Source organism: Nilaparvata lugens, chromosome 11 (assembly GCF_014356525.2).
Source record: "Nilaparvata lugens isolate BPH chromosome 11, ASM1435652v1, whole genome shotgun sequence".
Classification (NCBI taxonomy): Eukaryota; Metazoa; Arthropoda; class Insecta; order Hemiptera; family Delphacidae; genus Nilaparvata; species Nilaparvata lugens.
Genome location: NC_052514.1, coordinates 13,290,675 through 13,306,828, shown reverse-complemented (window position 1 = coordinate 13,306,828; position 16,154 = coordinate 13,290,675). Strand labels below are relative to the sequence as shown.

The 16,154-nt window shown below is 35.3% G+C and overlaps 1 protein-coding gene across 1 annotated transcript; it reads right to left on the bottom strand.

Moving 5' to 3' along the window:
* Positions 1–1,264: 1,264 nt before the first annotated feature.
* Positions 1,265–15,846, bottom strand: LOC111049334 (mitochondrial ribonuclease P catalytic subunit). The gene is made up of 5 exons (XM_039437622.1): positions 14,427–15,846; positions 10,633–10,891; positions 9,415–9,551; positions 6,206–6,401; positions 1,265–1,511 (listed from the first exon to the last, which is right to left on the bottom strand). Exons 1-5 carry the CDS (start codon positions 15,488–15,490, stop codon positions 1,362–1,364), a joined length of 1,806 nt encoding a protein of 601 aa, XP_039293556.1. The 5' UTR covers positions 15,491–15,846; the 3' UTR covers positions 1,265–1,361.
* Positions 15,847–16,154: the final 308 nt, after the last annotated feature.

Here is a 16,154-nt window from a genome sequence, read left to right as displayed (position 1 = left end):
TCTGTCATGCCATCTTGCGGCCAACATGAGCTCTACACAAACTTTTCGTCACTAGGTAGCGTGCGAATTCAGATTTTGAATTTTGAACTGGATCCTCGTTCAAAAAATAAGAAGCCTATGAAACAATATAGTTTAATCAATTGAATACCGTATATAAGATTGTTTTTATGAATCTGATTCTTTTGTGACAGCAATAGAAAATGTTTGCAATGAAAATCGGAATGCTGATAAAGTTACATCAGAATGAGCTTATGACATCCCATTATCCTATGAGTAGGACAATGAGACAAAATTGTCCAAAAGTCCATAATAAACTCAAACATCATTTTTGATAAAATGCGTTACAGAATAATTATTTAATTTACTACCTACCACAACTATTTACCGTATAGGCCTACTCACAACTTTTTTCTCAAGTTGAATACAATATACAAACTATCTTAAAAAATTGATATTGGCCTTGTTCTTTTATTTCTAAAATATAAATGTTTCTAGTGGTCACTCTGTATTATCTGGAATGATTTTACTACCAATAAAATCATTCCTCACAATAATTGCAGCCTAATAATTACAACTACTTAATTACAGCCTACCATGGGCTGTTCCATAGTCATATAAGCTACGGAATAGTACTATGGGGCCATGCAGGTAGCTGTGAAAGGATTCTCCTTCAACAGAAGAAAGTTCTTCGTGTCATCACGTCATCGCATTACCTGGAGCACTGCCGGCCAATCTTCAAACGCCTGAAAATACTGACAGTGTACAGTCAGTACATGTATAGCTCCCTACGGCTCCTAAGGAGTGAGGTTCATGCCTACCAGGAGAGGGGCCAGCTGCACCACCACAATACCAGGAGACGGGGCAACATTGACCTGCCCTACTCCAGACTATCGAAAGCACACGAATGCTACCCCTTACGGATGCTAAAAAGTTTTAACAGACTGCCAATTTGTGTTCGTGAGCTGGAGTATGGGAAGTTTTGTAGACTGGTTCGAGATAAACTCATCAACTACCCTCTCTACTCGTTGAGAGATGATGAGACCAGTGGACTTGTAGACCAGTTTGAGATTGTTTAATGAGTTACTAAGGCAGTCCATCTACAGAGCCACACGAAACAACCTATCTGCGGCCATCTCTCGTTATTTGTGTTTTGATTGTTTTATATTTTGACGAAGTCTGTCTGGCGACTGCCGGTCATGGACTGAATATAGGTACTGAATTACTGAATTGTATTCAGTATTTTCAGGTAGAACAAGCAATGAAATCTGTGTTCAGTATAAATTCACGTTTATTCTATCAAAAAAGATTTACAATTTTACTTCTAACAAGAACAATACATACTAATCTAATTTACAGTCCATCTACCTATCCAAAGGCAGACATAGCCAGGTTTTGTTGCTGAGTTTTGTGTAGCCAGGTGTGTTTGGTTTGACTTCTTCAAGACAAGGCACATGCCATATTCTGTCATCCTCCTCCAAGCTGTGACAGTCTTGTCTGTACGGAACTGGAGTCTGTAGACAAACACCAAATTCAAGATCAATTTATTGTCAAAACATTCATTATTAATATGTTATTTCCATTTATTGATGGAATTACAAAGCATTATTTATACCTTTAATACCTTCTGCTTCATCCATTACCCACAATTGTGGGGTCGATGGCGTCAAAAAATCAATGCACTTTCAACAAAAACTGTAACATTTCAGATGGCAGTGATCCAGTGCTCGCGCTCTCTGTAAAACTCAAATTATCACCCATAAATTATCACCCATTTACACTGTAATATGCCTTGTCACACAGTAGCTTCCGGACGGTTCTCCTGAAGGCGGCCTCATCCAATTGCTTCACACTATAAAGCTGCGTTTACACCAAAGTTATTAACAAAATATTAATAACTTAATCCTTATAGATTCTATTAGATTTAACATAGCTTTTCACACACATTATGAACATATGTGTTTGTCAGGTTCCGTTCAATCTAGTAGAATCTATAAGGATTAATATATTAACATTTTGTTCCTAACTTTGGTATGAACGCAGCTTGTTGTAGGATTTCAGGGCTGAAATCCTATAACTGGCCTGTGATCGGTGGAGGCGTCTCCTGGGGATATCCAACAGCTCACTGCGCCTGGTGTTGTGACGGTGGATGTCACTACGGGCGGCTAGAGTATGCTGCTTCTTCTTGACATACACCAAGCACAGGAGGATGTAATGGCTGAAGACAGTCCTTACACCAGGGCGAGCAAAGATGGGCTTACAGTGGGAGAGATGGTCGCTGCCTGTTATAATCCTTAAACCCTCTTTTGCAGCCTCAGGACATCAGCAGCCCCTGCCGAATTATCCCACAGTTATGAAAGAGAGCAACCAGCTCATCTCAAAACTGATATTCTTTCAAATTCTATAGACAGTAACATTTCCAAAAGATACATTAATTGACCGAGCGAAGTGAGGTCTAAGATTCAAGTCGACGGTTTGGCATTATTTCTCTTAATGTTTAAATGTATGAATGTTAAAATGTTAAATTATTTAATTGTTAAATGTTTAAATGTTTATATGTTTATATGTTGCGCATTTACGGCGAAACGCGGTAATAGATTTTCATGAAATTTGACAAATATGTTCCTTTTTTAATTGCGCGTCGACGTATATACAAGGTTTTTGGAAATTTTGCATTTCAAGGATAATATAAAAGGAGAAAGGAGCCTCCTTCATACGCCAATTATTAGAGTAAAAATCAGACTATAGAATTATTCATCATACTGACAAGTGACATTAATCAGCTCACAAGTGATTACACAGATGTGTGGAGAAGCCAGTCTATTGCTGTATTTCCATAAGGTCTATAGTTTCAATCAGGTACTTGTGGATGAGAATACTGCGTGAGGTCTACTGTTCACAGAACTACTAGTAAAAATATGTCCATAAAGTTATACATGAGACCATTATGATAAGAAGGTATACATTAAAATCTTCTCTGATAAGAGCTCTGTTTCATTCCTGAAACCTTCATCAACAATCCTGAATGAAACCACTTTTAGAGCTGCTCCTCTAAAAATTCATGAGTCTAAAAATCGCATCCCGGTAGTTCGGAACCCACCCAAAGTGGAGGTCCACTCATCTCTCATCATCATCCATCTTATTATCCATGCAAAAGCCTGGATATCATGTGGACATCACCATTAGCGAAAAGACCAGAACTGAAACTTTACCAACATACCTGACTTTTTGTCAGGGAAATAACTGATTGAGGGTAATGCCTTAGAGAAAAGAAAGCATAAGAGGATATCCCATGTTATAGAGCGTTATGTTCCAAATTTCACTGTTAAATCAAGCCGATAGACCTATAGACCGAGAGATATTACATTTAAGGCTGTTTGGTACACTTTTTTAATTAATCTTTTTTAAATTGGATATTCTTTTTCAATACAATTGTTAAGATTATTATAAGAGTGAGAAAAAGTGGCAACTGAAATTTCCAAGTGGTCTAATAAGCGAGTTATGGGTTGTTGAAGTGCTAATTTTCCAGATTCCGTTTTCTTTCCAGATCATAGACGGTTTCGACTATATTAACAGAACTTCTCTTAAAAATTCGAAAATGTATCTTTCCAAACTAAAACATTTTATTTCCCATATCGTTCATAAATAAAAAAGTAAAATTTTTTGTAAATTCGATAACTTGTTTATTTTGGCATAAATCGCAAAAAACGCATATTAGAACAAAGCCAATGATATTCTGAATATATTAAAAGAAACTCCAATGGAAAATTGGAAACCGTTTATGATCTAGAAAGAAAACGGAGTTTTGCACTTCAACAACCCATAATTCGCTTATTAGACCACTTAAAAATTTCAGTTGCCACTTGTTCTCACTCTTATAATGAACTTAACAATTGTATTGAAAAAGATTATCCAATTTAAATAATCAAAAAAGTGTACCAAACAGCCTTAAATGTAATATCTCTCGGACTATAGGTCTATCGGCTTGATTTAACAGTGACATTTGGAACATAACGCTCTATAACATGGGATATCTTCTTATGCTTTCTTTTCTCCAAGGTATTACCCTCAATCAGTTATTTTCCTGACAAAAAGTCAGGTATGTTGGTAAAGTTTCAGTAATGGTCTTTTCGCTATGCATTGCGAAACGCATCGCTATGCATTTTTCGAATGCTACGCATTCATGTCATGTACATGATTCCCCATTAGTGGAGAGAAGTAGAGCACACAATTGGATACTGACACAGAAGTAGGGAGAATGCTGTTAGGTAGTGGGAGTGATTAGTGAAGGAAAGAGTATCAGGCCTCTCTGTCTTCGAGAGAGTGCCGTATTAAAAGTAATATCTCTCAGACTATAGTACTTTTTTGTGAAGCTATGTGACGCTGGTAGCCGTTCTTACATTCTCACTCGGCCAAAACAGTTATAATTTTTGTAACTTTTTTATGAAAACCCGAATAACTTTGATACCTGCTGTTGCACTACATGTAGTGTATTATCTTCATTTATTTATTTATTGTAATTGTAATTTTATTGTAATGACATGGTCTGTACTATATGTATTTTCTGGCTGTAATAAAATCATTGAATCATAGACATTAATCAGCTTGGAATCTGGAACATAAAAATCCTATACCAAACAGGATTATCTTCTTATATAATCTTTTCTCTATGATGATGATTACTCAAGCTCAAGACCTGAGCACTAAGAAAGAGATTAAATTAGATTAGATCTCTTTATCAATGAATGTTACAATATACAGGATGTTTACGAACTCTCTACCAATACTCTCTAGGGCATTGTTCCTAGGTAATAAACATATCTAAATATCGTATTTGAATTGTAGTTTTTTTGTAAAACCAACGGTTTCCGAATTATTCAAGAAACAAAATTTAAATGACCGCCATTTCGTTTTAGGAATTTGAAAAATTATCGTAATTTTTTGTAGCTTTGTCTAGTTGTTATAAATGATTGTGCCAAGTTTCAATTTCGTATGTTTAACCATTATTTAGAAAAAAATAAGTGAAAAAAGCAAAATGGCCGCTGTGTTAGTAACTGAAGACTTCCGGGCAATTTGAATATGTTATTTAGATATGTTTCTTACCCAGGAACATTGTCCTAGGTAGGGAGTTCATAAACATCCTGTATATTGGCTTTTATACTAATTTACATCAAATGACAGTATTTCCAATTATTCGACGAATTTTACAAAGTATGGGAAATCAATTACTGAGAATAAAGATTGAATGTCAATAATATAATATTGTGATATAACTACATGAATTGTCAGTGTTTCAACAATAAATTGTCAACTCTCTGATAAGGATATAAAAAATATCCGTCTCATTAACACACGACCGAGAGAGATATTTGATATTTATTTAATACAACTTACATTGCCCGGTCAGACAAGACCTACGGCAAACACTGGTAATAATAAACAAAATAATAACACTTCTATGATAAAAATTGAATCACAATAATAGTACATAATAACATATAATATATTGTGAAAATGCATGCTGAAGATGAAAATAATGAGTGAATGAATTAAATCTGCAGAATCTACAGGGAAGTGGAAAATATGAAAGGTACAAGTAGGAGGATATTTTGGCTAGGTGAGGGGTATAAGGATGTAGAATATAGAGGATTATGGATATTTATTTATTTTTAATTTTTACAAAGTAGCACTGATTGGGAGAGAAAAACTAAGGATACTCCTTGTACCATTTTTCTCCCAAATTTAGATAACATTTCAAAAGTCCGAGTTAGGGTTATGGTTTCACTTTTCTAAAATTTAGTCCATTTTCACTAAAAAAAAAACAACGAAAACTGAGAATTTTAAATTTTGATGGTTAAAAACAGAATAAAAAACAAAAATATCACACTCAATAAAGGAACCCGGATTTTCGGTGGGGTTCTACCACTCTAGCATCTTGGGTTGTTGGGACGCTAAAGAGAGAGAGATTAGATTAGATTAGATTTATTTATTTATGTATGTAACAATACAGAGAGAGAGAGAGAGAGAGAGAGAGAGAGAGGAGAGAGAGAGAGAGAGAGAGAGAGAGTGAGAGAGATTGATTGATTGATTATATGCCTTTATTAGGGCGGAGTTAGGACTCCTGGTCCTCTCTGCCACACAACCCGAGAGAGTGAGAGCGAGAGAGGTGACAGAAGGATGAGAGATTATCATGATAAATAAATGTTACCTGGAATTCGACAGCGCCATTATGCCTGATAGACACAACTAGATACTGGTGCTGGTACTGCCATCGCCAAAATATCGACTCGAGTTCAGGATTGTTCAATAAATATCGGTAGCCCCTCATTAGATCCCGACTAACAAAGTTGGTGCGGATTCCGCTGTACAAGCTCGCATACAGCAGATACGTGTCATCATGCGTTCTGTCAACAAAATAGTTAATAATCTTATTTGTAACATTCCTATTGGTATTGTGGAACTCCATAATAAGAAATACTAAAAGATATTGCCTTTCATGAACTAATCTTCTTTTTCTTCTCAGCCTTTTCCCACTCAGGTGGGGGTCAGTCGCTTCCAGGAGTCTCGGTCGTGAGCTTCGTTTGGTGTTAGTCGCTTCCCTGCAAGATCTGAAGCGATACAATTTTCCCTTTTCTTCCTAGTTCTTCCCCTCTTCCTAGTGCCTTCGACATCTAAGTGGTCGATCTTTTTTCCCACATAATCGTCCTCTCTTCTCTCCATATGTTCGTACCACTGCAGTTTTTTCTTGTATTTTCTTTGATATTTCTGTAACCTTCATTCTGTTTCTTATCATTTTATTTTGGATTCCATCCCTTTTAGTTACGCCGCAACTACACCTCAGCATCTTCATGCCAGTGACCTCCAGTCTGTGTTCATGGGCCTTTTTAACTGCCCAGGTCTCCTTTCATAAACTAATATTTATTAAAATTCAAATTTCTAGATATTTACTTAAATATTGACTATTAAAAATACTTGGTGTGTCTTAAAAATGATAAATCCATCATTTATTCACTATTTCGCTACATTCAAAACTGACATGCAGTCAATTATGGATAAAAACTAACATAGGAATGAAACATTTAACCTACTTTTTGGACTAGTTCGGGGAACTAGTTTGGACTAATCGAAGTTCGGGGAAGGAACAATTTTGGGATGTTGGTTCTTCCCCTTTCATTTTAATGACTTGTGTTTTGCGTATCATTGAATCAATAAATAAATAAATTTAGTTTACTTACTGACTGGAATACCTTCTGGTTTCAAGAACCAAATTTCAACAATCACTCTAGAACTTTTCTCTGCGCTCACTGTTGAAAATGGATTCTTGAAAGAACGATGAGTCGGTAAGTGAACAAAATTGTTTATTTTCATCAATGTAGTGTTTAAAACAACAAAGTAGCGTGTTAGTACATCATAATTTGAAATTGATCAAGAAACCAACTTCTTCAGTCTATAATAATATTGATATATTATTTGGAAAATTATCATTACTGTTCAATGTTTTACTGTCTAATAATCTACTGTATTTAATGAATTGGATGTTATGTTTCAAGTAGTCAAGCAATAAAAAAATGAGTATAGTGTTTTTTCCACTAACTTAGAATAACTTAAATTATTTGCAAGTTTATTAAAGAAGATTAACTTAAATTATTTTGCAATTCGCTAGCACATAATCATTAAAAATTAATAAATCAACTACTGCATGATGATTTTAGAATTATTGGAGCTTTTCAGATCAGTACAGTTCATGTCAAATGTAAATTTTAAAAGAACTGTGTTTCAAAATAATTCAGAGTAATAAAACTACAGATTTTACCTAATATCGCAGAAATTTTACATTCTACATTAAATCTAGAATTATGGAAAGTTTTAGAGCATTCTGAGTCTACAAAGATTGTAATTTAATGAGTCAAGTTAAATAATAGCATGCTGAGCAGACGGCGATCAAATACAAGCGGTCTAGTTGGATTAATTAATTGAAGGAAAACAAAATACTATTGGATAGAGAGCTAGTATCTGTTGTAGTTTATCAATATAAGATAATATTAATAGTATTGTGGATAGTAGATAGAATAGATTAAAGATAATTAATATGAGCATAATTGTAATGAACGTCTCTCTTTCCTACTAATTCAATAATATTGAATGAAAAAGACTAAGAAATTGTCAAAAAACCACAGATTTATTGATACTTAGAAAGACCGGTTTCGGTTATTACACCATTGTCAATCTCTGTTAAAAACTCAGTTTATCAGAGATTGACAATGGTATAATAACCGGAACCGGTCTTTCTAAGTATCAATTATAAATCTGTGGTTTTTTGACAATTTCTTAGTCTTTTTCATTCAATATGAATAATTACCACAATATCAACTTCTCAATTACACAAAAAGTGAATTAAATAATAATTCACTTTCAGTTTCCATACTGGGGTTCTTAATCTTCTATTTCAAAGAACTCCCGCTAGTTTTCTTATTGAGCAATGTCGTCTGACTCTTGATAGTGTGTGCAGTCAGTAAGCAGGGCCCGTTTCACAAAGGTACAAGTAGGTTACAAGTCTTGTTGCCAACCATGGTTTTGGAGAACGGCTGATTACTAGCGTTTCACAAAAGCAGAATTGTAAACTTGTAGTTACAATAAATTTCTACAAGTTTACAAGTGATTTGCTTGATACGAACAAGTGTTTCACAAAGATTTTCATAGTAGCCAACAATTTTTGACGAAATTACTTGTTCGTAACTAAGAAATTTCTACCGAAGTGAAAAGCTATGTAAAGGATTTACAAGTGATCATTAAAATGATTTTAAATATTCAATAAATATTTCTAATAATCAAAAATGCCCTATATTCCTCCATAATTCATTATTTTGGAAATATATGCATCAGGAAATTGAATTTAATAAATTTCCAAAATAGTTATTAATGTGTTACCTCATAGGTTATGTGTACTATAGTATATATAGTATACATTATATATAGTACATTTACTATACATATACAGAGTACATATACTGTGTAGGTTACAAATTCAGCAATAAATGAAGTAGACTGTACAAAAAACATGATATTGCTTTCAAATATTTTCAAAGTAATTATTGAAAAGTACAAGTAATCTTTATAAAGGATGAAAAAAGGAAATCATCATGAAAATAGGTTATGTTTACTATTGAAGTACTTGTAGACTTGTAAAATTGTAAACTTGTAAACCTGTAGATCATAAATTTTTGTGAAACGTGAGTACTTATAAACTTGTAACTACTTGTAAACTTGTAACTACAAGTACTTGTTCGTAACCATGGTTGGTTACAATACTTGTACCTTTGTGAAATAGGCCCCAGGTATCAACAATAACGTGGAACTCGGAACGCCTGACCGCACTCTGTGTGCGCGTAGCTTAATAGTTGGAGAAATTTTACTCACACGTCTTCAGCTAGAAAGAAATAGCATTTCTTGTTCATTTCCTCCATGAAGGGTCTCGGCCAATTCATCATATGCTTTCTTCCAATCACTAGCAGCTTTTTCCTCTGTTTCAGTAGGAAATTCACCACTGATAGAAGCTGAAAAAGGAACAAATATACAGATTCTCAGTGAAAAAGTACAACTCATATCCATTTTAAATTCTTAAATGCATAGGAAAATCATCAAATTCTTCACATAATATTTTCATTGATAGAAATGAAAAATAAAAATCTAAGTACCCTTTTTTAAAATTGTCTATTTACGACATGTTCCGGCCATGATTCCATTATCAAGTCATAATGATATGTATTCAGTCATGTATGTAGTCAGTCATAATGGAATCATGGCCGAAACACGTCGTAAATAAACAATTAAAGGATACTTGAATTTTTATTTTTTATATCTGTTTAAGCGTAGCCCTAAAAAAATATTATTTTCATTGATTTATGACTCTCTTGAATACGGAATAGGCCTTATTATACAATTATCAAGTGTCATAATCTTGACTTCTTTGTTTGAGGCCAGAGCTCGATTTGGGCTGTAGCGCCATTGGAGAGAGATAGAGATAATCTTGACACTTTAATAATTCTTTGTGATTGAACATTCAAGAAGCCCTATCAAAATTCAAAATTTGAAATAACCTTCATGGATATTAATGTTGTGAAGGTACTAGAAATTTTATTCTATTTTCTCAAAAATAGAGGCTCCTCACTCAACTCTCCTAGTATAAATAGAGTGACCTTCAATTATAAATTTATAGGGACTAGAATTATTTTGTGCTTTTTGTGTAGTTGAGAAGTTGATATTGTGGTAATTATTCATATTGGATGAAAAAGACTAAGAAATTGTCAAAAAACCACTGATTTATTGATAATTAGAAAGACCGGTTTCGGTTATTACACCATTGTCAATCATCAGAGTTTATCAGATATTGACAATGGTGTAATAACCAAAACCGGTCTTTCTAATTATCAATAAATCAGTGGTTTTTTGACAATTTCTTAGTCTTTTTCATCCAAAATTATTTTGTGGTTTGGTTTGTTTAAATACCCTAGTAGAATAGTATTACAGTATTTCACATTGTTGCATTTGTGTCATGTGCATTCTATCATTATTTATTATGCTATAGTTGTTTTAAGATAATAACATCATTAGAAGGAAGGTAGACTACCAACTCACGTTTCTGGACAATATAGTTTTGTCCTTGCATTTAGCTGTTGTGGCGGAGTAGGCAATGTTGAGCCCGTCTAGGACAAAGTCGAATGGGGTGTGACTCTTCAATATACGCTGGAAATCGCTCAGCTCTTCAGGATTTGATTTTTGGAAGATATCACGTCCAATGAGCACTGGATTCAGAAATGAAGAGCGCAGCTTCTCATACTCCTCCTCGTTAACTGAGTTGTTCACCAACCTTTTTCTACAGTTCTGACAAATTCCCCTGCAAAAAAACACAAAACAATTCCGTTAAAAACATTTTTCTACAGTTCTGACAAATTCCCATGCGAAAAAAATCCGTTCTCGTAAGTAAAATAATTATAAATAATTCAAGTATTTGTACTGGTAGAGGCCGAGTGTTCAGTTCTGATCCCTGGCCTCCCACTACAAGAGACCATAGATAAAAGATAGCACAAGTAGATATCCCATAGTATAGGGCGTTTATGTTCCAATTTTCAATGTTAACTCAAGCCGATTAGGTTCCTGGTAGGTTATTTTTTGTGAAGCTATGTGACGCTGGTAGTCTCCCATACTGTGCATTGATACTGGTATCAATGGAGGGAGCATGTTCAAAGAATGTCAGCTGAGAGAATACCATTAAAAGTCTATAATTATCAGCCAGTAGTCGAAAGTGATGTTGGCAGACCACGCAAGCGGTGGCAATAATAGGACTTTTTTATGTTTATTTGAATAATTGGCTAGATGTGAGTCGGAACAGGTTAAAGCCTAATCCATGTTTGTAAGAAGAAGAATAAGAAGACTGTGCCACTCTTAGGCTAGGCGCACACCAGTCAGTCAAGACAAGATATGATTAGACACGTTCAGTCACAATACTTCACATAGTTGCTTATGAAAACATGTCTAATTTCAATGACTAATCAGTGTGAGTTGCGTCACAAGCAGCTATGTGAAGTATTGTGACTAAACGTGTCTGATCATGTCTTGTCTTGTCTAACTGGTGTGCGCCTAGCCTTACACTCTCACCCGGCAGTACCATGTATTATTACAAAACTGTAATAATAGACAGTAGTCGTTAGTAATCAGCATGAGTTAACAAAAAGTTGGCTTAAAATTTGGAACATAAAATACCTATACCATGGGTTATCTCCTTATGCTATCTTTCCTCTATGATGACTGACTGTGGGTGGAACAGGGTGAGTGACTCACCCTTATTGGCAGTGCTTTAGGCTGGTTTGCCTTATGACTGCTCAAAGCATTAACAGAACTGAATATTTTTTGGTTGCTCCTAGATAATAGACCTTAAGTGAATTTGGAATTTTTTTCAGATATAATATAAGATTCATAATATTAAATTGTTTTAAAATGTATCAATGCATAGTTATAATATAGAATAGTTGTGATATATTTGTATATTTATAAATATTTTTTTTCATATTTATATATTTGTTTCATTTGTCTATTTAATTTTTTATTTATTTTTTTGCCAAATTCACTTTTTTGGGAGAAGTGTGATGGAGATGGGTTCACCTCGGGGGGAATTCGAGCTGTTTACAATGGTGACCTGGACGCCAAGTCGCTGACCATCAGTCTGGCCACCATTGTTGAAAAGGGAGTGGCTTTTTGGTTTGAACTGGTCGTAGCATCTCATACACCTGCCTTACTGATGTACACCACGACGTTGATGCTGTGTCATGAAGTTTTCTGGATGTGAGCTGAATGAAGTCAATCAGTTGGGAAGTGGAGACATATTCATAGAGTAGCCTATTGTTCACTGTGTAGTGAAAGTTGCAGATGGTTCTGATGAGTCTGTTTTGAAGGCCAAATACCCGTTTTCTATTGGTCTTCGATAGGTATGGGAACCAGACAGGGGCAGCATAGGTCATGTATGCCCTGATGATAGCTGTGAATATGAGCAGCCGAAACTTCAGGGGGAAAGAGGGGGTGATTAGAAGAGGGAATATGTCTCTATGATGAGACTGAACACTGTCATTTTTATAGTGGGGGTAAGTAACTCGACAGTGAACTTTAGCATAAGACTGAATATTGTCCATGTTTGTTCATAGAGCTTGCATGCAAAGAGAGATAGAGAGAATTATGTGTGTAAGTGAAAAAGATATCCCTACTACAACATGCTAATTTTCACCGTGTGCACCGTTGGAGGGGCTAGGTGTCAGAACTAAATCCGAGGCCTCTGGTATCAGAGAAGAAAACATTACATTAAATACAATCTTGTATTTTCAATGAACTTTTATTATAAGTGGATGTGATGTACTACAGTCATGGTCTTAAATTGTATCCATGGACCGACTGACCCCTTCCACAGCATCACGAGGCTACTATGCATAGCAATAGCATTTGATCAACCAGCTGAGTTGTATCCAGCTATTATAGTCAACCAGCCTACAAGCCGTAAAATTTTGTAATGAGGAATACAGCAGTCAGGCATGAGTAGTTGGCCTATTTCAACTTCCACCCGGCCCCCTGTGGGTTGGGGAGTTTTGAGTCGAACATCGTACTCAAGAATGTGTTGAAAATCAGAATTCTCCCACAGTATCACTGCTTGTCGTGGGAGGCGACTAATAGGGACCCCATGGCAGCTCCAGATAGGAGACCAGAGATAGGTGAAACTCCAGGCACAAATGTAAGTCAAGGGGCTGAGTTGAGGGTGACCGGGTGCCCTAGAGGCAACCTGGCGACCCATCCTTCAGCGGAAGGATCTACAAAAAATCCAGGAGTGGAACTCATGTAGGTCACGAGTTTGTGGTTGGAGAGGCCAAAACTCACCACTGCTCAAAGAAGGGCGGCCAATCAGGCAAAAATTCTTGGGAGAGGTGAGGCTTTTGACCCTGCAGAGTTTCGGAGGAGCAAAAAGAAAAACTCAAAATACCAGAGATGGGTGGAACTCCAGGCACAACTGTGGGTCAAGAGGCTGTCAGGGGTGGCCGGGCGCCCTAGATGCAACTTGGCCGCCCTTTCCTCAGCGGAAGGACCTTCAAATAAGGCCAGGAGTGGAACTCATGTGGGTCATGAGGACTAATCAGTCTGAAGAGACTGCCAAGCATATCACACTGGATTGCGACAAGTAACCAAGTGATGAATGGGATGTTAGCATGTTAGCATAGGGAAAAACTCCTGGTTCTTGTAAAGGACACAGTTATTGGTTTGCCTGACTAACATACTACTTGGGAACACAACAAGCTTCGGTTGACGAGTGGGGTTCATGGAAACTTTGGATCCGTCCCTTCAAAAATAAGAATAACTTCCACCCGTCCCCAAACCAAAAAACTATGGATATTCATATAATACTATATATGTACAGGTTAGTGCTTTTCCAAATGATTCCAAAGGGGAGTTATGTGCAACAATATAAGGAATTACTTTGTAATTGACAATGTTCATAGAAATTTAGTCAAGAATAAAGATTATGTGATTAACTATTTTAAATGGTAATTATTTAATTTTGAAATTACAAACTATTGACAAAATAAAACAGCGTTCACTGGATCACTGCCATCTAAACTATTACAGTATATTATTATGTTGAATTACGGTACGTGTTTTGATTTTTTGACGCCATCGATCCAAGAATTAGATTATGGGTAATGGATTAAGCATAAGGTATTACAAATAACAATAATTCGTTCATATACCGGTAATGTAACTTATTTGTTTTCTTATGGAGGGAAATCATCTAATTCAATTTGTTACTCATTAAGTTATAAGACGGTACTTGAGGATTTGATTTCACTTAAATAATTATTGCAGTAGCAACATAAGGATGAATTTACTAATCTCACCTATCATTTATTCTGGTGTAAGCTGGTTTAATCCTTCCTTTGCTCACTTGTGTTGCACTGGTCAGAATTTTTTGGGCGCATTCCAAATTTGGTCTGTCAAAATACTTTTTATAATAATTCAATAGTTTCATTATGGCATCACGCTTATCCAATGAATCTGACAAGACAGAGCTTGTAAGATTGTCAGATAGTTGCCAATTGTTCTTGCCAAAGCTTTCAACTATTTCCCAACCAGTTTCGAATTTTCTATTGCGAAAGCATGCTTCTCCTACAGCATTATATGATTTCCTTGAAAGGTCAAATTCTTTCATCTTATTGAAAATTTCCAAAGACTTTTCCCAGTTTTTGGTAACTGAAAATCCGCAAATAACATTTTCAGCGGTAGTCGGAGAAAGCATTGGTGATGATTCTAACAACTTTTGGCAAATTTCTTCAGCATCCAAGAAATCTTCTGCTGTACACTGTTCTTTAAAGCTGTACATGTACCTCACATACAAAGCAAGGGTGGCTGGATTGATGGCTACAGACAATGATTTCAAGTGATTGAAATACAATCTTGCAAACCTGAAAATATTGTATCGATTTATCAGCTTCATGAGAACGGTTTCAACATTCTTCTCAGTAGTATTGAACTGAGTTGTTTGCAATAACATTTCTCTCAGTTTAGACCATTCTTCTACTGAAATATTTGTTTTTGTTGATAGATGTTCCATATAATCATTTGTATCGTCAACCATTTGCCGCTTGAGAAATGATCTATTATTTTTCTCTTCTATAATGTCATGTAAGGTTTTGTTGGGATTTGCATTGCTAGAATAAAAATTTGCACAAAACCTAAAAGGATTATTTTTTTCTGATCTGGAAAATCCATACAAAAATTTATTCATTTCCAACGTAGGTCTCCCAGTAAATGTTTGGAAAGCGTACTCCTTTGTATCTGATTTTTTAGCAATAACGGTAAGTGTTTGCAAACTTGTTCTGTAATGAGCAACATGCATACCGGTACCCACAAACACACGACAACTTTTCCCTTTCAGGAAGGATACCGGAACTTGAAACAACATTCTAAGCGTTAAAAAGAAGTTCTTAATTGGGAGAATTAAATATAAGAAGTAATTAAAAGATAAACACTACAATACATGGCATAGTATTCAAGCATAACATAACCTCAAATTGTTACTAAACATTTTCTTGATAAATCTTCCTGGAACACATTGAACTATGAACAGAAACAATTATTATAATCTATATGACAATAAAAATTGAATAGTAAGAGGCATAAGACATTGATAGAACATTCATTGTAAGAATGTTTCAATAATAATTAATATTATAAACATAATAGGCTAATTCACTGTTACTACATAACCTAAAAACCGTTCTTCAATCTTCAAGGCTTGAGAAAAGGTCTCAATTGATCTAGATCTCAGTTAATCAAGTGGCATTTCCAATGTCAGAGCCACACTTTGGCCGAGTGCGTACATATTGCGGCCAGCACAAGAGTCTGGATGACTACTACAGTGTGGTCCACGTTATAACGGCAGTGGATAAAGATAGAAGAATAGCGATGCCGATTCTCTGCATTAATTAATTATATTTCTACACTGTCAAAAACATAATTGACATCGTTGTGGACCTAGAAAAGGATAGTAAAACCGGCTTTGTCGAATGATAGACAAGGATAGCAAAACCAAAGTTGATCAAATATAGTCTATAGTGAGGTCCACG